This window comes from Trachymyrmex septentrionalis, unplaced genomic scaffold, assembly GCF_001594115.1.
Source record: "Trachymyrmex septentrionalis isolate Tsep2-gDNA-1 unplaced genomic scaffold, Tsep1.0 scaffold87, whole genome shotgun sequence".
In the NCBI taxonomy this organism is placed as follows: Eukaryota; Metazoa; Arthropoda; class Insecta; order Hymenoptera; family Formicidae; genus Trachymyrmex; species Trachymyrmex septentrionalis.
The window spans coordinates 4,473,492-4,499,980 of record NW_017306059.1 but is presented as its reverse complement, the minus strand read 5'-3'; the positions used below and the strand labels follow the sequence as shown (position 1 = coordinate 4,499,980).

General features: G+C 36.6%; 1 protein-coding gene across 2 annotated transcripts in view; it reads left to right on the top strand.

Moving 5' to 3' along the window:
* LOC108755381 (bifunctional heparan sulfate N-deacetylase/N-sulfotransferase) overlaps positions 1–26,489 on the top strand; it is a 123,910-nt gene that overhangs the window by 69,762 nt on the left and 27,659 nt on the right. For both annotated transcript variants that reach the window (XM_018498329.1, XM_018498330.1), the window contains exon 3: positions 5,308–5,505. In XM_018498329.1, coding sequence (XP_018353831.1) covers positions 5,308–5,505 — 198 coding nt within the window. The remainder of the gene's footprint in view (positions 1–5,307; positions 5,506–26,489) is intronic.

Sequence of the window (26,489 nt, the reverse complement as noted above, 5' to 3'; positions counted from 1 at the left end):
CTTTTTTTTTTTTTTTTTTTTTTTTTTTTTTTTTTTTTTTTTTGCGAATGCATTTAATTTATCGTACGCGAATTTTTTACAGATATCGCTTTGACAGACGTTTGGACTTTAGACGTTCGTCCTTCCGATTCTTCTCGAGTTGGCAAAGGCACCTCATAAAAAGCACTACGTAAAGGGCAGGCAGACGACACACTTGTACGGTTAGAGACGAAAAGTGCCGGCAAGTCCTGCCATGGCCAAGCAATAAGGAGACGAAAGAGGATCATAAAGACGCATCGGACGTAACTCGATTATCGCGAAAAGTACGAGCCGTTATACGACATAGTAATTCGAGAGCTCCCTCGTCCGTTCCGTTACCGTTCCCTTGTGTCGAGAGCGATTCTCCACTGTAATTTAATCGGCTGTCGATAGATGACAATGGCGGCCGTAATCTAAAATTACTTTTTAAGAAGGGCGTCTTTTCTCTTCTTCTTCTTCTTCTCTCTCTCTCTCTCTCTCTCTCTTTCTTTCTTAACGACGTTTATTAGTACCAGACGGTGTCGAAACTGCCGTTATGAGTTCCTTTTTTTTTTCGTCACAGCACACAAAAGTCCTACTAAAATGATGAGAATGGAGAGAAGCTGGTGCGGCTTGATTTGTGAAAAGCAGTTCTCGTGTGATGGCTTTTTCTTGACGGTTTGTAACGTTACACTTGGCACGACAGGAAAGTTAGCACGATGGAAGATAAAAAAGTCTTAAGAGTATAATAAAGACGGCGCCGTAAGCTCCGATGACTCGCATTTAACAAAGATCTAAACTCGTCTAATGATGTTCTTGTATAGTTATAGCTTCTTCGCAATTGCTCAATTATACGATTAATGAAAATTAATAAAAGTTTCATCTACACAAGAGTATCTACTTAATTATATGAAAATGAACAAGAGTCTAATCTAAGAGTAGATAATGTCGTAAATTTGAATAACTGACAAAGATCTAAGCTCATCTAACGATGTTCTTTTACAACTCTTTCTCAGCTGCTGATTTATACAATTTAACGAAAAATTCTTGCATCCGTAAATATCGCATGTGTTTTGACTATAGTTTCTGGTCGATTGGAAATTGGGCGTCCGACGTTAAGGAAAAACAGTGATAACGATACGGCAATCTCACTCTGGCAAATAAATGTACACTATCTTTTTGCGATCATAGACTTTGCAAAATATCCACAGTTGCACGTTTTCACCCATGTTTAATATCGATAGGTGCGTCTATATGGGTCTTGTCGAATATGAGAACTTATCGAAAAGCTATGATATTGAGATTCCGACGGGAAATAGAAGCTTTCGATTGCAAAAGCAATATTGTATACATTTTTGCACTGTTACAGATCTCTTTTGACCTGACGTAGCTACTTGACAAACAAACGCGCGGTACCGGTCTTTTCCAATCGCAGTCTGCGAAGTCACGTCCGTACACTGTGAGTCTTGTGAATCCTGATCGAAATCGACTTTCCATTTCGACTCCCGATGTGTCAGAAGCTTGCTCATCGTTCTAAAGTCAATCGTATCCGCGATAGAATAATGGTAGAGCGTTTTGATTGAGTACTTCCCTGAAACAATTGTACGACCGATCACCCTGCTTAGAAGTTCAAACAGTTTGGTAGCATGTATCCGAACCTACGGCCTTATCGTAAATTCGTGTTAAGGATGCCTACGCACGCCTGTTACTGATAGGGGCCTGGGAATCTAGGTCAGATAGTATCCTCTAATAACGTCGCGCATTAATAGGCTTACTTGCGGCCACGGCTGATGCGCGATAGAATACATCGTATCTCTCGCGTCCCAGATTACCCATGTACTTGAAAGCTTCTGTGCGAATACGTACGTCGTATCCGCGCAATGTGTACGTAACCGTCAAATTTTATGTCTCTGTGTATACGATGATTGTTGTTTGTCGTTGTTGAAACCCGTTTACGTATGAGATACTAAACCTCACATTTTTGTCCGTCACAACATGAGAAATAGATTGATCCTTACAATTTTTGAAAATATATATATATATATATACTTTACTAAATCCAGAAATTTATTCGTGTTTTTACTACTCAATTCGTGCCACGCTTAATTGTCACAAACATATTTCTTTCGAGACAAACATGTGTAATGCTTGAGTTTAATTTAATTTAGTTTTTGATAGAAACGATACAAAATTGTTAACAATAAAAATATGATTTGCTTTCTGGAGTGCAAACGTATTATTAAATTTTTCAAGTCGAATCTAAGGTGCCATAAATTATTAACGATATGATTGGAAACAAGATCGTTTATGTTAAATACATTACTTTAAATACGAAGCGCCACTACAAATATTAATAACCCCCCAAAATTTCCAACGATCTTTTTTCCAATCATATTGTTTATACACGATCGCCTACAACGCGTAACTCTCTATATCGGTTATTGAAGAATACTGCTAAGATCTCGATAATCTAAAGGCTTAGGACGCTCGCACGGAATGCAAGAGATCCGGATTCGACTCCCGGCCGAGGCAATATTTTTCGCAATAAGTTTATTACAGTTTTTTGAGATTTGGAAAATTTGGGAGGATTAATATTTCAGATTGATTGCGTTGGAACCGTCCGACAATCATATCGGCACGCAATTATCATTTCTGAAATTAATTCATTTAAATGAATTATATATGGTAGTTGAACATCTTAACATTCAAACCGTAGTGGCATTTCGTATTTAAAGTAATGTATAAATTATTAAGAACATAAATGTATTATAAATATAAATGTAGTGTATTTATATTATTTTGGCAGATAGGCAAAGCGTATACGAAGCTTATACGAAGTTGCATCTAAATGTCATCTAATAGAATGGAGATGAAACTAGATCCGACCTTTTATCAAGTAGCGAGAGACAATGCATATACAGTACCTCTCTTGTTTTCAACTGTGGGTAGGATTGCAGATTCTCGATATTTACGAATGATCCCGTGTGCATGGATAAACGACTTCGATACACACGAATGTCAAGAATATTGCATCGATAACCCGCGCATGAAATGCAGAGGAACCATTCGATGCATCGTCGTGTATGCATACGTGTATGGAGCATATCACGATCAATACCTCTGTTTCCTACTACGAGCATTTCGATATCTTTATGAAAGCTATTGCAAAACACACGCTGAAGACGAAACGAGAAACTTTGATAAGCGGAAATCGATCATTGAGCTTTGGCAAATTATATGGAATGCAAACAGATAACATAGTTCCACAGGGCAATTTCACGAATATTTCACATCTTGATAATTGCATTTCGCACAGTGAATTATCGTTATGCGCGTCAAAGGCCTTTACTACGGTACAGTTTATGTCTGTGATTGCGTTACGAGAAAATATTTGCTTGAAATTTAGTTACATCAAATGCTCCATAACAACGGCTGAAGCAGTACTACGTGAGTAAATGTTCGGCCGAAGCTCCCCGCTTCGTGTATGTTCTACTGACGCGACGCCTAATATGCATAAATTGTAAACCGAAGTGGGTAAGAGCTGCGAAGCGCGCAAGTGCATCATCGATAATCTGTTTCGCTTCCATCTAAGCTAAAGACCCTTTCAGTCTCACTCATCGCTTTATCGGTTAAACAATTTTTATACATACGTTTCTTTTTTTAGTATAAATTTTTCAAGATCACAATATGACGTAAAATACTACTTCTCTTTTAATGTGTCTGTATAAATATACCTTCTATCATTTATTTACTTTTCGGACTTTTCAACTTTTTCTCACATTAATTGGAAATTAATGATCTATTTGATACACAAGCCATCAACGTGCACCCGTAATATCCACATTCGTATTTCAACGTAATTCGGGACGCTGCACGATAAACATTTTTACGCATCAATGAGTATCATGACATATATATATGTATATATATGGGTAGAAATTATGAGAACGATTGATTGTGTTTGCATCCCAATTAATAATTCGGCGAACTTCGTATACCATAATAATATTTATTGCTGTTCCATTATGAAAATGCCCCCGCATGTTTGAATGTCGAACCGGTCCTGGGCTTATCCTACTTCAGTACAAAGGTTCGATTTTCGGTTTATGGCGAGAAGCTCGATTGCTGGACGCATACTAATTTGGTGCATGCGCCGATAATATACCGCTGGATCTGCTCGTGACAAACATAAAGGAGCTCAACAGCAACGAATGTATCCATTATCTGCTGTCTATCTAAAGAGAGAATGTATTTAGCTATATGATTTAAATCTGTATATAAAACACAAAAATTGTATGCTATCGAATTCTATTTACAATCTAAAGAAAAACTCTAAGTAAAAGATGTAGGTGGTAAAAATACAAATTTGAAAGAAACTTTTATTTCTTGAAGCGTCTTCTTGAAAATTATATATAATTTTTTAAAAATGTCGGATATCACAAGACTTTCAGTTTTTTTCTATTCAATTCGAAGTACAATACGAACGATAAAAAAAAGAATGATCTCTTTATATATACGTTCACGGTGAGACAGTTTAATCGCGGTAAATACCAGGAAACTTGCAGAATGCCCGATGTTAATAGGTGTCCGGAAGAACTCAGCTTGCAGCAGCGCTAAAGGGTCCTTTGTGGAGCTACGCATACGTTCCGAAATTCCTGCACCGCTGCTACATCCGCGTTCTCTGCACGGATATACCGGGCACGTTGTATCCGTCTATGTTGAAAGCGGAACTTTGAGGACAGGTTGAAAGAGCTGCCGTGCATTCTTCGAGGGCCGCTCGTTACGGGGGTTTCGTTACGAAGAATTTGACGGAAGAATTTGCTTCTGGACTGAAGCCAATCGAAACGTTCCTTTAGCTCTTTGAAAGAACATTTGATATTATCGTGAAAACTATAACGTAGCATGAAGTAACGCGAGGCTCGCTCTATAACGAGAAAATATCTCATAAATATGTAAAACTTCTGAGATAAGAGATGGTTCGGGAAAATGCGTTACGTGCGTATGATCAATATCGCGAAAATTCTTCAGACTCTTAATATATATGTATGATATATATATGAATATATCAATAGCTTATCTTGGCATCACGCTGAAAATTATTACTGACAAAATTGCCACTTGTCAATTTTTAATGAATAATTTCAAGTTAGAAATATACATATAAATTGCAATCTGAAGATTGTGTATCACACACAGGCGATATACTTTACATGTACTAAAAATTATATCATAACTGGCATATTTCTTTATTAAATATAATAAACTAGTTGTAATAAAATATTAACTAACAAATAATTTTTATTATTGCAGTTTAATACACCGAGATACGAGGCCAGAGCCAGCGATACGATGTTCGACTCTGAGAGGCGCGACTAGATTACCGTCAGCACCAGACCATCGCAGTGAAGCTCGATTAAGGATAGACCCAAAAGTGTTGGTCTTCGTAGAAACTCTATACTCGAGGCTAGGCCGAGAGATAGCTGAGCTGCTAGTTTATAATCGAATAAAGTGAGTACGGACTATTTTTCTTTCGTAGCCAGCTAACACGAAGGATTGAACGGCCCTTCTCATTTATTGACGAAACAATTACGAGTCTATACGATTCGCTGTAAACTGTTTTTATTGCAACCGATAATTATAATTATAATTTATTTACCTAGACGGGTAAACCTTGTCGTAGATACCTGACCTACTTGCACGCACCGTGTCTCTCGCAACGCGTCTTTTACGCGCATCGACCTGATTCAGGAAAAAAGATTCCGCCCTAGTGCGATCTGAAAGTAGGTCGTCAACGTAAGCTTTCCTCTCGGAGTTCTCGGCCGCAATAGTTTGTACTATTAGACAAAAAGTATATGGCTAATGGCATCCAGTTGCTGAAGAGTCGATCAATATCGTCGACACATACTCCTGAACACATCGTGAGCTCGCTAGTTCGCAATCCTTTTTATTCGTAAACGTTTTACTTCTCTTTTTCATGAGAAAGAAAATGGTAAATGATCAAGAAATGGTAAATGTGAGTGATATTCCATGAATTTGTGAAGTAAACATCTTATTGTCGTATTTTTAAACGATATCGATGGTAAATAATATGTTTACACTAATTCTACAAAATCGTTCGCTAAAATAAACTCTACTGTTCATTGGGAATTTAGGAAAAATTTATAAATTGTATTTCATTCGTAAAGCTACTGTGGGCTCTTTTATTTTTACAACAAAAAAAACTCTTACGAATGTTCATCGGGAGAAAATATTTTAACATTTTTTTTTTGGAGGGGAGGGGGGAGGAAAACTATCCTAGATCTTGTTGTAATTCTCCCATAACACCGATCCGAATTTTTCAAAAAATTCCCGGCATTTATCATTCCGCGACGGAGATTCCGCAAATCCCGGTTTTACTCCATCGTTGGCGATGTTATTTCGTGAATGTCGGTATAAAAATTAGAAATGTAGATTTCTCGACCATCGTAAAGTCCGGACAGTTTTTACGTTATTATACGGGTTTCGCGAATATTTTAAAACCATTTTTCCCATCTAGGGAATCAGAAATCGACACAATGTCGATTCACAAATATCGTGAAAGCAATTACGTTTCATTTTGTACAATCACCTTAACTTCATACTCAATCCGATGATCTTTACATTTCGAAGAATGAAGCATCTTGAAATATCTTTTATAAAATTACGGCGAGGATGTCGGCGATTGTAATAACGTGTACTAATAATAGCGAGGATAAAATGCGGAAAATATGTTCATTTAGAGCTAGAATATTCCACATTTCAGTACGCAATTTTGCATGGTTACATGAATATTGTTAATATGTAACAATATAAATTATTAACAGGTAAACATAGAGGTTGGTAGTATAAGTACTCCGATATTTGGATGACTTGTTAAATAAATATAAACGTACGATAAATAGAGAACATACATAACATGTATAACTATATAACGAAGCTGTATTGGGCAAAATTTCGTACCTATGTATATAACTACACGCGAGATTTCACGTTTCCGTTCCGCGAAAATTGCATGATACGAGCGTGCCCGAAAAGTTTGAATTCGCCATTAGGGATGTGGTATATCGCGACTTCATGATGTGCATTCCTTAAACGGTAATAGCCGAGCCAAAAGCCTGTTATAGAAGTCGAGGGATGTATAGGACCACTCGAAACTTTGACGCTCGATGAGAGAGAACTTAAGCCGGATGTGTCCTCGGATTTTATAAATAGGATAAGGTCCTGAGAGAGAGATCGAGAGCGAGAGAGAGAGAGAGAGAGAGAGAGAGAGAAAGGGAGAGAGAAGGATAGGGGCGGAACTCGCCTACGTATTCTCTCTCGATTATCTCCCGATTCTTCCGCAGTTGATCAAATAATAATGACGGGATAATGCGATCCGTTGCCTGCTTCCGCAGACCTTCGCGTTTATCGGGAATTATAGTGGCGCAGCAGCGTGACACGGTGCACATGAGAGAGCACATTGTAGTTTAGAGCTCAACACGAGATAGAGACGAATAGCGATTAGGGGGCTTGCACGCTTGCACCGTCCTTCGCCGTAGGAGGAACGAATAACATGCGGCATATAACACGGCTTGATACCAAGTGAACATGCGGGGTGCGCGTATCCCCGTAAACTAGTGTGCGATGAAGCAGTGTTCTCACCTCTCTCTCTCTCTCTCTCTCTCTCTCTCTCTCTCTCTCTCTCTCTCTGTATGTGTGTGTGTGTGTGTATGAGAGAGAGAGAGAGAGAGAGGGCATATCGGTATGCCGATATGATCAGAAAGGTAACCAACAGCCCGGGCATCAGTGATACGCGCTCACGAGAGCACGAGGGAACCACCAACCAAGCTCGTCGCGGTGGTATCTCATTTGCTTTATCCGGCGCAATTTCATAATCGATACCGGCGCCTGAGGGTAAGGGGGAGGGCAGGGGATCGTCCACGCTGGCCGCGCATAGCATCCAGCTATATGTACGGCGTCAGGCAAATTTTGTTGTCGGAGATTGCGAAGTGCAGATATGGAAAGCGTCGCGCCAGATCGTGTTCCGCCGCGAGCCGCGTACTATGTACACGTACGTTGTACGTCGACGCACAACGGTGTACATAATGAAATATTTATTGATGCGCCGTTTCCCTTTGCGTGTAGAAGAGCATCACTATGTCTGCCTTACGCCGTGTATATATATATATATATATATGTATATATACATGCACGTAATGCGATATGGAAAAGTTTTGAATCTGGAATCCAGCTGCGCTAGATAAAATGCGATATCTTGCCCCGGGATACTCTTTCGAGCCCGGGACGTAAGAAAAATAGGGGCGGAGGAAGAAGTTTCTATAAGCGAGTTGAGTTTTCAACCCGTTTTACCTTACATACGAGCAGCGTCTGTTTTATCTTGCCTGCAGCTTTTATTGCTTATTAACTGCTTTTATGCGCACTCATATCGCTTTATCGATTATGCCCACGTCACGGACGATGAATAATGCAGATACAAAACATATAAGATGCTTCAAATTACTGAAAGTCTGTTCTGTCGACTTTTACGTAAAAGATTTTATTATAAGATACAAAATGAATACTGGAATGTATATATACGAAGAATTGCTTGGTATTGAAAATTAATCTCTCTATGGAAGTAAATTTCTCAATAAGACGGGGTTACAAAACTAGGAAACTTTCATAAAGAATACAGAAATTCCGATTTAACACGATTTCCTGGCGCATACAAAAATCGATCAAACAGTCAAGTGTCAATTGTGTTTATCGCCGATATTCTATTCGACACATGACAATCAATCGAATTCTCTTTCATCCCTCACGGTATTTTTAGTTCATTCCCCATTGATAGGATTTCTCGATGCATATCTGTCTATCGAGAAGTCCTTCGATAAAAGTTCGCGTGTTATCAGCGTGAAGAAAGAAGTCTTCTCAATCAAGAGAACGGTGATATCGATTACGCTGCTCTCCAATATCAGCATGTCATCTCCCTCGAGTTGTGTATATCCCAATATACTAACATAGCCTGCGCGACGTGGTCCTTCGTTAAGCTGGAATCACACGATGCATGCTTTCTTGAATGATAAGCATGCATGTTGCTATACCCGCTTTGATGCATGAACATATTCTGAAGGTGTGACCCATTTAACGCTGCAAATTCTTCGTTGGTTAAAAAGAATCTCGTTAGTTGATCAGTCAAAGAATACTTGAAAACATTTGCAGCATTGAGTGGATGGCACCTCTATACGGAAAGAACGATTTTGCTGAAAGTCACGTCTAAAAATTGAGCTAGCTACAGATCAGAAAATAATTTTGTTGGACTAGCAAAATAATTACATGGAAATTTTAAGCATGATGAGGAAAAAATTTTGAACATTCTCGCAGCCAATTTTCAGCGTCCAACAAAATTATTTTTAAATCTGCATCTAATTAAATTTTTTAATATTTCAGCAAAACCTTCCTGTGTAAAATACTACGTGCATCAGAACAGGCGCAGTGGCGTGCATGCTTATCATTCAAGAAACCGTGCCTCGTTTGGTTCCAGCGTTATCCTTATCATCGACGGAGAAAAAAAACAGATGACCGTGTGAAGCATAAACGTTCCACGTCGCGCATCGTCGAGACGAGCGTAATCAATCTCTGTGACGCATATTTTTTCATCGCACGCATCGACGAGTTTCATCTCAAATCCGTCTTTTCATTTCGCGACTCATCTCGCCTTTGTTCCGTCACGCTTCTGGCACACGTCGTTGTCTCGCAGTCTCTCTTGATTTCTCGCCCGTTTCCCGCGCGTATTCTCGTCTAGATACTCCCCGTATATTCGTTGGCTCGTACGAGAAATAGATGAATATAGATGAATATTGACACGAATCCGAAGGTGTCTCGCTGATAACACACGATGTTGAGCTATCTCACCTTACCTCTCTTATCGCACTGTACGAATTACGGCGCATTTTTAGCCTTCTCCATAATTTATACGGAGAGAAAACGGTGTTATGTACACGTACTCCGCTTGTGTATACACGCACGGAGCTGAATTTTTAATAGCGGCTGTGCCCGTCTCCGTGATTTCCGGCACACACGTTTATAATGTGCGCGATACGGTCGTTCGCGCGGAAGTAACATCTCGGCGCGGAGGTATTTCGGAATTACGGGGAAAAATATGCGGCGTTTATTCAGCCTTTCGCAGAGGAGAAGCACCGATGTGGTGCTTCAAGGGAGATCTGCCGTTTATTTTCAAACCGTAGAAGAAAGTCAACGTCTGTCACGTAAACCCCCCCCGGTATTTATATCAAGCCGAGTTGCGTACAGCGTGTACAAGTGTCGCGTAATTACTTGAAATATTACCGCCTTGAATAAGATAAAGAGGTATTGTACATTCTCGAAAGAGGTACAACGCCGCTCGCGCTATAAGGTTTGATTTCATTCCCTCCCAGTCGCTGCAGCTTCCACCTAGTACAAACGTTACAACCGGGGAAACTCTTGATATATTACCGGCATAAATTCTTGAATAATTCAGAAAAATACGTAAGACATAATTATACGATAGTTGTATTAATCAGAGAAGATATCGTTCGGGTACAGAGACATTTTATGTGACACTGTGACGATGACTGTTCAGTCTCACGTTTTATATCGTATCTCTTTTATCCGCTTTTCCGAACGTTACAGTTTTGCAAATATACCCGCGGCGTAAAAATAACACAGCTAGTCTAGCTAGTGGTATCTCCATAATTAAATGGACGATGCAGCTAATAATACGACCAGGAACAGACAGAGTTATCGTGACATAAGTAATGCAAATCCGATGGGTATAAGAGAGCGAGAAACTTCCCGTTTGATATGACAAAGACGGTGATATTGATTCAGCTAAGTAGAATATTTTCAAACATCACATGCATGATACAGTTGATCATTTTTACCAACATTTGTACATAATGTACATATCTTTGCATAAGAAGCGAGAGCTATAGAATTGCTTTTGAAACAATGTTTTTCTTTAGCATATTTTTTCCTTAGCAGTGATTTTTTGTCTCAATGTTTTTTGTCGATTAATTACACTTAACTTCAGACATTAGATTATAAAATGCACATAGTGTATAATAGTCTTTAACCTGTGAATGGTCACCTGGAGTGTTTTTATATAATGGCGAAAAAATGTGAATGTAAAATATTATTTTTAATGTTAATATTGTTTTATATATTTTTTTCTTTTTTAATAACTATGTTTTACTAACTTTTAAATACGCAATTCTATCGAAAACTCATAATAAAAAAGCATTATATTAATAAACATTTTTATTGTTTAGAAATATTGTTATAAGCTACTTAAATGTTCTTATTCCGTTTAATATTTGTTTAGTCTACTTTTTTCAAAAAATTGTGATTAAACATTTATAATGTTCCCAAATATTAATAAATCTAAAAACAATATATAATGTACTGTCAATAATAGTGATTTTAATTGAAATGTGAAACCATTCCAGATTTTATGTAATCGCACTTATGTAAAAATAATCAGATGACTATTCTCAGGTTTAGGAAACAACTTTTAACCCTTTATGAAAAACTTTAAGGAAAACTTAAGTTTAGATTGTCTCACTGATTGTGAGAAAAATGTTTGGTTGGATTAATTGGAATTTTGGTTGAAAATATGGACGAATCAGAATTTTCTGGTTGATTCTACTGGTTGTGATAACCAGAATTTTGATTGATATAATCGGAATTTTCTAGGTCGTTCATTTTCAAGTAAACGTTTTTCTCTGTGAAACAGGTACTAAGGGATGATTGACGATGTGGTGGAATACCAGTAGATTTAAGGCTTTCGGAAACGCAGAAAAGTACCAATGTTTACGCATGATGTACTTGTTCCTTTACGTGGATTTGTCAGCATTTATGCGAACGTGACACTGACAGTCTCCGCTCGTTTGTATTCGTATCTAGCAGCTATTAGAGATTTCTACCTGTCGCCTCACTAGCCCGCTCTCTTCTCAAAGAGTTACACGTCGTTGAACACGTATTGGGACATTACTGCACCGTACACATGCATATTCTCGCGCACATCGCGACATGACGTATGACCGACAACGGCCGGACTTCGCGGATTTCCGTTCGAAATAAATATGTATCTGTCCGACGCATCGTTACATACGACATGACGAAGGTCTTGCACTGGAAATATATTTTTCTCCACCCGACACCCACCGCACACGGGAGGAACAAGGATAAAAAAGTATCCAAGCGGCCTTCTGCTGTACTGTCACTTTGCAAATCGCATTAATAACTTTCCGACGCACATCGTAATATTTAATTAACGATTAATGCAACTGCGATATTTTGACGCTCTTCGTGTAATGAAGGTAAATTTTTTAAGTAACTTTTAACCCTTTGAAGCTGATAAAGTCTATTAGAACTACTCAATTATGTTCTTCATATTACATCTACTAATTTGAATTTTGTTATTAAGACACAAATTTATAATATTTTTTTATATCCGTTATATCATTTTTATTTCTTAAAAATAATTAATGCTTTTTAATCGACATATATTAAATTTCAGGCTCAGTGTTAATAATTGCATTACAGATTTTGACTGCAGCCTCGGAAGATTAAAGATTTAAATAATTCACACATCGGGCGATATTTTCTCTTCGATTTACAATCATAGGATTTATTATTTCTGAATACGATATTTTATATTGAACAATTTTTTCCCGAATTACTGGAGCGACAAGCGTAGAAATATCGTCATGAAATAATTTGAAATAACTTTTATGTTGAATTCGTGCCAATGGATAATATGATTTACTTATAATACTTCTCGTGCCGGTAGCATTAGTCACAATCGTTAAATGGAATTCGTAATCCTTGTCGAGATAACGCATTTATACATATGATGATTCAGTCCTGTCGGTTTGGCACTATCTCCACTCGTTAGAGTCATTACATAGAGACTTTGTAATCTCCCCTACAATATTAAATGTATGGCGGATATGAATAATAAGCATTTTACATATATATTGCGCGCGCGCGCGCGCGCGCGCGCACACACACACACACACACACATATGTATACATTTATCTATTTGCTAATACATATACAGAGTAAAGTCATCGAGATTGATTTTATTGTGCGGGAAAATTATATCACAAGTACACAAAATAATATATATCCAATTTAATGCGGACTACCGAATATTTGCAAATTGATGATCGTGCGTATTAATTCGTCTTTTAATATTTTAATTAGTAATCGAGCGATCATATCATAAACATTTATTATGGAAGCAGAAAAAAGATTAAATCTCATTTATATATGATTTTTTATTTTTAATAACTATACCCAGCGATGGGCAGTATTTGAAATATACGTATATTTAAAATATGTATTTAAATACATTTTTGTAATTCGTATTTTGTATTTCGTATTTTAATACTTTTTTTGAGAGTATTTGTATTTTGTATTTAAATACTTCTTTTTTTTTTAGTATTTTGTATTTTAAATTTGTAAATACATTTAAATTATGTAAAAATTGTTTTTGATGAAAGCTAAAATCGCACCATTGTTGACTCAATCTAAAGTTCCATTTCACGTATGGTGACAACAATATGTATTTAAGATACGTATTTATTTTATTGAAAGTATTTTGTATTTCGTATTTGAATACGTTCACAATTTTTTGAGTATTTTGCCCACCCCTGACCATACTAAATGTGATTATATATAACTACTGTGCATATATAAATATAACATATTCTTTTGCTCAGTGAACGTATAATACAAATACTATGGAAATTCTCATAGAGAAATAAATCAGTTGTAAACGAGACGAGTATTGCTGAAAGATTGGCGGATGTAAAACAAACTACCTGAGTACTCAAGTGAGGCACAGAACCGCGTGCAAGAGGGTCGCTAAATTAAAACCCTCATCAAGGATTCAAACAAATTCCAGTTCTATGTCGAACAGATTAGGGCCCTGGGCCGTGCCAATTCGAGACTGCCGTTTTAAGCCGGCGGAAATCAAGCGGGTGAATTACCGGCTTGATTAATACTCTCGGCGGTTTTCGCCTAATTATCCCGGGAGCCATGTAATTAATGGCAGTCGGGGAAGCGCTACCCGAGCTAATCGTATTTTTATTTCCACGTACGGAAAAGTGGCGGTTTTGGATTGATAAATTCTCGTGGGACAGAGATTCAAGAGAGACACCACGAAAATAAGGCGAGCAATTAATACGGACTGGGAAAGCAATGAAAGGCGAATGCCGGTCGATTGGAAAACAATTATAGCGGTGATCGATACAAAAGTGTCGCGAGAAAAAGTGGAAAATTCATCTTCCCTCAGTAAAAGATTGATTGTAGCCCGCTTGCCCGGTCTGAGAACCGTAATAATTATCGCCATACTCAATTACGTCGTTGCGTACCTGTCCGATCGTAAAATCCTTCATTTGTTTTGACCTCGCAATCAGCGTTGCTGCTGCTGCTGCCTTTTCATATCATCGAAATAATTTTTCTTCTTTTGAACCTACATATCGTGTCGATCAAGATAAAAGAACCATTCTTTCTAGTGCTAAATTTTCTCGAAATTTCATCAACGTAAAAATACATAAAAATTAAAGCCGCATTTAAAATGTATTGCTGATTAACGTATATTTAAAATTAAATTATTATTAATTATAAATTAATTTAAAATAAAAATTATTTTTTAAAAAATCCTTTTTAAATAAGTTTAATTATTAGCACTCTCACTTTATTTATCATCATTAATGGTCGTAGACACGATCTACAAATAGTGTCAGATTTGGTAGCAATTATTAAAATGGTTGTCAGCAATATTAAAAACAATATGTTAGAAAAAGTTTTTTCGTTAGAAAAATTAAGTTTTACATTTAATTCAAATGCGCACTTCAAAAATATTAATCTTTAGGATTACTGATATATTTCTCATCAATAAAATAAAACGTGTTTTATTAACACATTTTATTTATACTCATTAAAATTGCAGATTTTCCTTTTTTCAATGCAATATTTGTTTCTTCAATAATTGAATACATTCGAAAATGACAGCTTTTCAATAACTTCCCGTGGGGCATCCTGTAGTTTACTTTACAGTAAATTTACAGAACACAAAATACTTTAAGATTATAACAAAGAACATAGTCAAACACGAGAAGTAAAATAAAACATTCAGATTTTGCATCAGCAAAAGTTCTATAACAAACAATCAAAAATTTCTTGAAACGCCGTAATTATTACCGTAATGTTTAATTATATTTCTTTACATAAACCTAATTTACTGTAAACCGCTTACAAAATTTCGACATTCTTTACGATATTGGTCCCATTGTTAAACCTTTATATCACGACCTGTATTTTTTCTCACTCGTAAAACGAAGCCGTGATTACACGGTTTCCATGCGAGTAGAATTTCACATTCCCGTTATAGTAGAAACGTTTCTCTTCCCGGCTGACCCGTTTAATTGTCTCGACAGGTTTCACCGAATTTCGTTGTGGTTACACGTTCCTGCCGCCCTTTCCACCTTCGCAACCTCCACGGACGCGACATATAGAGTGTCGGCGTAATAAATACGTCTCCACCCTGTCTTCGGATGTCACTTCCGCCTGGGAAAGCGCGGAAATTCAGCGAGACGACGTAATTCTGCAACGTGCAACGCATCCACATGTGTCGGGTCGTGAACGTTTCGCGGTCGGATCGTTTTATGTATTTACCCTCCGCACTCGTGGATACCTTTCCGTGCGAATAATTTTCGACGGATTTATTAATTACGCGTTTCAATCATTTTGTATGTTCTCCGTGTATTTTCGTGGTTCAACGAGCGACTGGCATTGCGAATTTATTACTTTCATACGACAGAGCGACGGGTGGGAAAGGGGAAAATGATTTATTTACCGAATTAATGAAAAGGCAACAAAAGCGGTAATCGCCTTTACAAAGATACACAATTTTGATATCACAATAACGAAGAATTTATCGAACTTTAATAATTACCTCCGTCGCGAAAAATAGTCTTCTTCAGTCTTGAAGGGAGACAGAAGGAAAGATTGATTCATTATTACGATTTGGATCTCGTCAAAATACACGATAACGCGAAATGAAATGCAGGAAAAAGAAGAAATAAACCGAGACCGTACAGGACAGAACGTGAACTATTGGCCGCGAGAGCGGAGAGCGTTATTACTCTTTGATCTGTACTTCTCCAGAAAATGGAGTTCCACGGGTGAAATGCATAAATAGCAAAGCCGTATTTCTTTGTGATCCTTCGTTCTGCGCCTTCGATCAGGTCTCAAAACACGTTTGCAGCGGCGTCGAAGGGTCGCGTCGGGTTCTCGCGCGAGAGAAGACGAACGTGTAAAGAGGATCAAAGGCGCAGGGAAGCCCGAGAAATTCATAAAGCGCTTCTTAAGCTGGCATAGAAGAACATCAGTCAGTGACCTTCTTGCGTCGGCGAACGATCCGGCTTGCCCTCAAGAGGATTCGCCGAGAGTTCGTTTAGTCGGAACGGCAGTCGATGGCTCTGTTCAGAGCCAGAGTTCAAAGCTCCCTTGGAACGCCGACGGATATCATCCCCCTTTTTGCCAGATATCCCTCGCGGAACTTTCAAGCCCGCTACATCCGAGTACCCCTCTTATCGACCTCCATTCAATCGGCGGATGAACCCCACCCGCGCCTTCCTTCTCGCGAATCTCCCATTCTTTCTCTTTGTCTTCAGCTAAAGACTAGAGGGATTGAGATAATACGACTTGTCCGTAACCGCGATCGAAGCCGATAGAAATCTGAGAAGCTGAAAAATGTGGTTAAACGACGCATTACACGCGGCGCGTGAAAGAGATTTTTCTTGTAATACTTTTCTCGCTTCAGTAAATAAATCGAATTCTACAATATTTATGTTATGTGCTGTGATATTATTAATAATACTATTAATAGACGTAAATTCGTAAAATATTAGATATTCATAATGCCTTTAATAAATATTTATCTTTATATTATATCTTTTTCAAAAAATTTTCGTGAAAAATAATCTGTTTCGAAATTATTAATTTTTTATTGCGACGTATGGTATCATTGCATTTGCAAATACTATATATAAATATTTATATACATATTTATATACAGAATCTTCATATAATTAATAATAAAATATTATGATTAATCGAATATGTCGACATATTAATATTACTAAAATAATCCAAAAACATACACTAATGAAAAATATGTCAGATATCAGTAACTTTCCTGTTCTGATTGACATGATATTTGGTCAGTCACACCTTATTAATATTTTATAAAGAGAGACGGATTTAATACTATAATTTATTAATAACACGTATTTTCAGCGGATTGGCGCATGAAAAATAAATGCTGCTGCCACCATCGATTTCCATATTAATATATTTTTTGATGGAATAATATTCTATCATTTTCATCATTTACATATATTTTAATCTTTTTAACATAATTACAGAGTGATACTGGTGATATTCATTTACAATGGTGTGTGTGTCACTAATTGCATATTCTGTATGCATAAAATGCTCAAACACACTGGATGTATTTCTTTTTATCTGTGGATTTTCTCACTAATCCGCGATATATCTTTTTTAACAATAAAGTTCGATAGAGCTCTTGAATTATAAGCACGCTTACAATAAACGTAGAGGTTTTCTCTATTAATTAAATTTTCTAAAGCTTCTCTTTATCAACAGATTTTTTTCTGTTTTAGCTCGAATGAATCTTTCTTTAATGAAAATATCAAAAGTTCGATCGCTCTTGAGTTATAAGCGATTTACAGCAAAAAAGATTTCCTCTAATGAGATTTCTCTAATTAAATTTTCTCCCAAACTTTTTCAGTTTATTTCGTTCAAACAAAAATTTGAGTGCATGTCATATTGAATATTAAAAAGTTTGAAGCGACCAATTACGAGACGCTATACATTGGATATTTCAAGATTCGATTGAAATGATTGAAAAGTTAAATCTTGAGGCAAATCAGCAAATATCGTTAGAGAGATCTGATTTTTCGCCGTTAAATAAAAAAAGAAATCGCGAGTTTGGCGTATCGCAGTGCGCAAATGCTGGCGCGGTAACGAACAAGAAGGATCGACATTAACTGCATGAAATGAAGAGGTTTACGACTGTCCATCAAGATTTCAAATCGTTTGCAGCGCACGGGAGCGCGAGCATTCTCCCAACTCTTTCCGTGAAAACTCAACTTTTGTTGAAATACGTAATTTCGCTCTTCGACAACGTGCAGAAACGGTTGTTGATGAGCGATGCTAAGTAGCCTGCCGGTGCTCGCCCCCGCTCTTCTTCGACGCTGCAAACTTATATATCGTGCCCGTTGAAATGAGTCGGGTCAAGTTGCTAACATTCGCACAAGGATTCAACTACGATATTGCCGTTTCTTTGGACTTCAGCTTCACGAGGAACATCGTAAAACGGCGCGAGTAGGCTATGAAATTAACCTCTGCCACTCGTCCACGCCTCGAGGATAAATCACGCGAGACTAGATTCCGCAAAGACGCGCGCCGCACGGTACAATCGGAGAAATCGCTGATTCACTCGGCGATCTATTCTCTTCGCTTCTCTCTTTGGTGAGGTCGCATTAAGCTCAAGATCGAATTTCAACTACGCACGAGAACAAATCAAATATCGTTTCGCTGGTATATAAATGTCTCTAGGACGGATTTGAATAATACATGAAAAAGAAGATGAAATATTCGGTTACTTATCGCCAATGTAATATCTAAAATGTATTATATATTTTTACCTCCTTCGAATCGTCTTTATCTTTTTATTTTCAATGACTGCAAAAAGATTTGAGGACTTTGATAAAGATTATCTTTAGATTAGAAATTATTGAATTTTTGCGCATTAAACGATAAGAACTCTATAAACGGGATTTGATATCGCTATAAGTTCCGCGTCTCCTTTCGCTTAGGTCCAATCAACGAAAGTTCGAAATAACTACGAGCTGTTTTCTTTGCTTGCAGCTGTTTCGAAAATCTCATAAAGCATGACCGAGTTAAGGAATTAAATTGCAACAACTGGCGAAAAGTGGCGGATTGTCGAAAGAACTTCTCAAAATCCAATAAGTGCGGTACAGAGGAAAGATTGAAACATTGTGATCTTAAACATTGTGAACGAAACTAGCAATCGCAATATTACTGTCATATTATATATTTGACAATTATAATTATGGTTAAAGATTATTTGTTTTTTTTTTTTATGATAAATTAACAATCATGATACTTAGTGATCTATATTTAAAACGGGAAGTACGTTTTAAAAAGAGAGTGAGCTTTTTAAATTGCTTTCTCGCGAAACCGACTATTTATCGTTCCTAGTTTCATCTATTATTTAGAGAGGTTCGCATCCAACGTTGAATCAAGAAAGATCTTTCCCTCGGCTAAGCTGGAGATCCCCCTTGAACCTCCGAGCACCCTTCTTTCTACCGTAAGACTTCTATTCAATTCCGAATGAATTTCCAGCCCTCTCACATGCTTTCTATTTAGCGCTCCACCTTTATTCATGGAAAGGGTCGAACACAGACAAAACGGCATAATAAAGTCTACGTACGATCGCATTCCACGAAGAGGATAACCTCTACCCTATACGCTTTTCTCGGCACAAAGCTACGTACGGACGTAATTATCCACCAGACATATATGTATTACCACTATTCACATATGTTTTTTTTCTTTTAGGCTTAAATGACTAAAGCACAATGAAAAGCATACGTGAAATAGTAAAACAAAATTGTTCAGTTGGTCAGTAGACTGAAAAATTTTTTGATAAAGCAACATATATGATTTAAATATGCACTAAGAGTACTTTTAATGAGTTATTCACATTTTAAAATCGATATAACAATTCCATCGCTAATTTCGATATAACAAGAAAGTTTTTAAAAGACCAGAGATAATATTTCTAGAACTGAAATATTAAAGCAATTCAATTGTAATTATCTATATAATAAAATATTTTATAATACAAAATATATACTTGTGACAATTTAAAAAATTTATATCATATGTAACATTATATTGTATTACGAAAAGATTTAAAAGCTTATAATATGATATTTAAATCGCTAAAAATATAAACGGATTAATGCAATATGAATTTGAAGGAAAATGAAATAAAAATTATATCATAAAAAAGCATGGCGATAAAACAATTTATAACTGGGTTTGGTTTCCTGTTACAATTCCTTAACTATTTTCCAAAAATGGTAGTCCCTTTGTCGGGCTCGGCTTTGGAAGAAAAATGAATCTTTTATGAACCAATACACGTAGAGGGTGCGCGATTCTCTTTGGACACCTCTTGCAAGTTTGATTTGAAGAAAGGCCGAACCATCTTGTGATGAAGAATCATCATTGCCTTGACACCCTTGAAATATTCCCCCCTCGAGAACGCTCTACCGAGTCTGTCCTGTACTGATCCGAATATCCGTTACATCTCCACAACTTTGTGTGGTTTTCTGTCGCGATTGGCACTCTTGCTCGTAACTTTGTTTCCAAATTTCGTTGCCGCATCGCCTACCAACTGCGCATACAAACTTATCGGATCGTGCACAAAATTTCACAAAACTTGTCTCGGCGAACGGGGTTCTTTTCTCCCTTCCTCCCCCCTTTTTCCCCGACCAACTAGGGAAGAAGCATCGATGCGACCGCCAGTCGGTGCGCTGCCAGTGGGGTCGTCGCTTTTCTCCCGTAACGGTATGATTTATTCAGAAGATGGGAAACGTACACTTGGTAGCTCTCAAAGCACAACCTGCAACTAAGTATCACGGTCTCGAATCACCGGCTTCGCTGCCCCCATCGGTGTATTCTAATCAAAGACGTATTCTGGCATGCTCAAATCTAATCTAATTTTGACTTGGGCATGGAACGAGACGAGAACGATAAACCTTTCGCCGGCACAGCTCATGAATTAACAAGTAAGCGATATCTCGGATTAAATGGCGATTTATTATGACATAATTGATCAAGTTATTCAGAGAGACGTTATTAGGGATTCTAATACTCTAAAACGTAACTGGGTTGCCTGCACAATGCAAATCAAAATTAATGTTATAAAAAAATATAAATAATCAACGGAATTGCTCTTTGATGTACTGTACAAAATGTTTCATTTTAGATACATTATTTGCTCAAATAAATGCAGAAGACTGTGTCGTGAATCATTTTTAAATTATTCGGAGTATTCTCGAGAAGTTGACGTCCATGCAGTAAATATCTATACAATAGGGACACGGAGGGACACTAAGACGTCGCATACAAAATAACGGTGGCAGACAAGGTAACTCGTGGGATCCGAAATTTTTCTTCATGAATAATTCTCGACGTTCCCCCGTGCATTCGTTTTCTTGAACGGGCTGAATGCGTCTCAGAAATCTAAAAACCACTGGTCAACCTATGACCCATGACCTTGACGAAACACACGGCATATCTAGTCGCGTCGATTATTCCTTTCCATTTTCTTTCTTTTCCTCTCTCCGGTCTCTTTTTCATCAAAATTCACTGTACGTATACGTATCCCTTAAAGGACGATAGTGTGAATGGGCTGTAAAAAGATTTACTGTGATATCTATATAAAGCATCGTCCAATAGAATGTTTAGTTTGTGATAAAAAAGTGATAACTCAAAATTACTAACTTTTCAGTAGAAAACAAAAATGACAGAAGGGCTAAGAGCCAAATTTTTCGTATATTTAGATTCTTAAAAACGCATACGTATATTTCGACCTATTTGTCAGGTCAGCCTCAGTGTATACATGTCGATAATTAACGCAAATTTAATAAAGATCATAAAACAGTTAAATACAATTTCTGCAAATTATAATTACGCAAAGTGGTGAACATAATTCTTCATTCTGTTATTCATCAATCGCAACAATGCAATGCTTTCCGTCTTCGTAGTTACATTCTTCTATTACATCGGTCGCAATTTATCCGTATAATGATAATAAAATTAGTTGAACATGTAGAGTCATTCCGTAAAATTGTGCAAGCAATTCTGTTATCAAATTAATACCATAGATTATAAAATTTAAATTTAAATAACAATGAATGAAAGGTCGTTGTATTCGAGATTCTTAGTATATATAAACCTTATTTAACTGACAACTATATTAAAGCATGCGTGATAAAATTAATATATTATAGTTGTTATTCTGTTATTCATTTTTGTTTATTATTATTGAGTCATTATAAGTTTATCTTTTTTCAGTAGAACATTTTTTTTAAAACGACATATATGTGAATAATTTCTTTCTTTTTTAACCATTTCTTGGCAAATGGATTTCTTAACTCTTGGTGCACATGATTAGGTTATTTGTGTCCTGCATATTCTTCATGTGTATAATAGTTTAAGTTTAATTAATAAATTAGAGTCATTATTATCATACCTTTTGGATTAATCCGAGACTATTTCTTATTTTTTTACGTGAACGCGATCACCTGAGATATTTTTACATTCCAGTTAAAATCACTATTATTAATATATATTATTAATTTTTTTCTGATTTATTAGTAGTTGAGAATATTATGGATATAATCACAATTTTAAAAAAAGTAAATAAAAATCAAACAAATATTAAAAAGAATAAACATATTAAGTAGCTTATATTAATTATGACAGTATTTATGAAAAATAAAAATTTTAACAATATATAAGTAATATAAAGATAAAATAAATAATATAAAATAAATAATACAAACATTTTTAATAAATATAACGCTTTTTTTATTACGACCTTTTAATAGACTTGCATTTAAAAATTTGTAAGGAATAACTATGGAAAAAGAAAAAAAAACAATATCCATATACAAAACAATATTTTATAACAATTCACTTTTTTGCCGCTGGAGTGAAAAATATTTCAGGTAACTATTCTCAGGTTACAGTTTATTATTTATTACACAAATATATTCCCGTGAAAGTTATTTCAACTATGTCGACAAAATTCTTCATATAACGTTGTTTCGTATAGAATATCTGTGTGACTGATAGTGGGTCGGATAAAATGTAAAAAATGGAATTGTAATCTCTTCATTTCAACATCTCCTCCATTCGTATTCTCGTAGTTTGCTAAACGAAGTGTTCTACAACATCAATACTTCGATCGATACTTCTCTAATAGCATTTACGCAATCATCGTATTTTCTAAGAACGATCCTTCCGACGACGAGAAACTACTTCGTCATTAATTTCAAAAGTATCCTCGATCGATATTGGTTTGGCCTCTCGATACCTGTAAGATACCGGAAAGTTTCCAAAACCCAATCCGAACTCTCCGATCTATTTTACAATCGTGGGAATAAAATTGTGAGATGGATGTCGTATCGAGATGTCCGTGTACGATCGTCGTCGGTCGAACGACCATAACCCTTTTACGGAAGAGGCTTTTAAAATCTAGTACTCGCGGCAGAGGAACGAAAATTAAATATCCGCTAAAAAGCGGACGAGATTTCACAGGAATGCGGTAGCGATCAGTTTGTCAGGAGGAAACGTGAGGCTAGGGAAAAAGAAGATAGGAGATAGAAGAGAGAAGAGAAGGACGACTGTCACACACGGGGACTGTACTCGTATATTCAGCCGTTCGCCTGAATCCACTTTTTTTTTTTCCCACGCGCTCGCAACAGAATGCAAATCGAATAGGAGAGGGAATTTAAAGTCTGCACGGTTCTGTTGACGAACCTGCAAATTAGTGCACGAGCGTCGCCGACATCGACGCCAGCGTCAGCGCCGTGCGGCGTTAATGAGATTCCGCGTAGATGAAAGGACCGTGGACGAACGTGGAATTAATGGAATTGTCGAGTCTACAGTACGAAGCTTCATCGATCCCTTTTCCGTGACGCCGGAAACGACTAGCCAACTGATGTCCTATCGAAACGTATCGAGAGACAACTCGGCGTGGCTTTCCTTCATTATATTCCGCTGGACAATCCATCGATTAACGACTATTGCTTGTAGTGTAGTAGCGCGACTGTTTCTCGAAATAATCGGTCGCAAACGTGATTTGTATATTCACCGATAAGAAGATTGATAAAAGCACCGACGCTGCAGCGTAATAATATACAGTTTGGGGTTAGAAAGTTCAAGGATCTTGACTGATTGACGAGATCGACGAATCAATTAACAGATCGATTGAATTAATAACGTACCGATGACAAATAAAAATTGAATGATTCTCCGATTGACTCATGACGGGCATGCCTATATATTCGACACACGTACATTTTTTATTATAAGAATGTATACATATATATGTGTCTCTGCAGAAAATGACTGATATGGAATTAGAAATTTATACTTGCTACATAAAAATTAATATTATATATAGGTACATATATATGAAAGTTCAATAAAGTCGATATTTAACAATACAATATTATAGTTAAATGAAATTTTTTTCATTTTATCTTAATTAATTTTTTGGAAACATCTATTTCTTATTAAAATAATTTTTAATTCAAATTCTAAATTTTGGTTTTACTTAGCCGCCAACTTCTTGTATTACTTTCAAGTACAATATAGGAAAATTTCTAACTTTAATGTAATATTTAATACATAAAAGTTACATCTAAGAAAAGACCTTTGTTGTGCCTTATATTAAACTCCAAATCCCCATATTTCTTTTAATTAATGATTATTTTTAATAATTTCAGATATTACAGAATCTCGTTTGCGCGCGCGCGCTTTAATTAAAATACGTCACAGAAAGTTAATGCAGAACATCAGTTTTATCTTCACGAACTTTAAAAATTGTTCTTTTGTCTTCCACTAACTACATGACGAGGGGAAACGCAATGTCATTTAGCATTTGCATTTACTATATCTCCCAGATAGAAACGCTTCTTGCAGAATAGCCACATTTGCATTGTCAATAAATACGCGTCGTTCAGGCAGTCGTGCGGTGATAACGCTTTACCATTCCGTTTCTCGAATTCTCGAGGACCTTGACCGATTAAATGGAATTCAACGAGTCCAATCGTAAACAGTGAGGTCCGTTTTGTCGTTGCAGAATCACCGACGTGGATAATTCGACCGTTAGAGACGCGCGCGTGCACGGATGCGTGATAATCGCCGGCGAAAATATTTGCGCTGTATTATGCGGTTCGTATGTCCTTCGTGATAGAACCGACAATCAGTACACCGGCGCTGTCACATCGTCGTAATTAGACAAATAAAACGGTTGCGAAGTAGATCCGGCGCGATTCAGCTTTGTTTTTGCGCGCTTGAATTTTGCGGCGGCCTCGTTATATTATTCATTCACAATTATCGACGTTCTGCTGCATGGATAATCGATTTTACGCAACACAAGCTGAATGATATCTTTTTTGACTCATTAATTCTTGATCGCGATTCAGAATAGCGCAATTACTCGCGAGAATCATTATAACTCTATTATGCTTTTGATATATCGCTAATTTAGGGAGTTTGATGTTTAAATTAATAAATTTCTTTCAGTCTCTAAACCAGTTTGAATGAGTGAACAAGCAATTTTGTGTATTTCGCAAGTATTTAATTGCAATTTCGTGCATTTCACGAGTATTTAATTGCACTCACTTCAGTTGAGAATGAAAATCAACTTTCAGCAAATATGAAAAAAAGTGATACGGAAAAGTTATTTCGATAGTAATTCTCTCAACCGAAGTAGAAAGTTCTAATATAGCCAGATTTCCAAAATAAGGATGACAATTAAAATAGATAACATATTAATATATAGACATGTAACTTTTTGAGTGTACCAAGAAAGATCTCAAATCTAATACATATGATTTTCGTCACGTTGTAATTATAACCAATTATGCCAATCTTCTTTAAAATTTCTCTCTGCCTAGGTTAACGATTTTACGTACTGTGCCGCAGCGAAACGTTCCGTTAGTATCAAAACGACGTGATTTGCATCGCACCCGATAAATACGCCGAGATAGCACCGTGCATTGCCGATAACGTTGATCGGTAGAGAACTTCGAGAGCGCGAACCGCGTAATCGAATCGACAAATTCAAATGAGCGACTTGGCTGATCTACCAACTCCTCGACGCGATGTTGAATCACTGCCCGAATCCTCCTCAGTTGGGAAACTCGTTACCTGTTTAGTGGGACAAAGGAATGACATGTAACTGACTTACGGAGACGTTGAATCCCTTAAGACATCGAATTCTAAATACGTCTCTCGTAGAATATTTGTATCTTAATTTGTTTATCTTTTGTGGGATCTTCAGTCTAACTGTCATAAGAAATTGATACTTTTTAAAATAAGAATTACTTAATATTTGAAGTTGGCAAAAACAGTGAAGAATGAAATCTCACTCTTAAAGGAGATTTAACCACTCTCTTTTAAAATTGGTTCAATTTTCACTTTTTAGAGTGAGATTTTACCTCAAAAAATTTAGTGAGTGTATTTTTATATGATTTTAATTTATTAAAGCACAAAAAATCTTTTACATATTATTATTATTCGATTT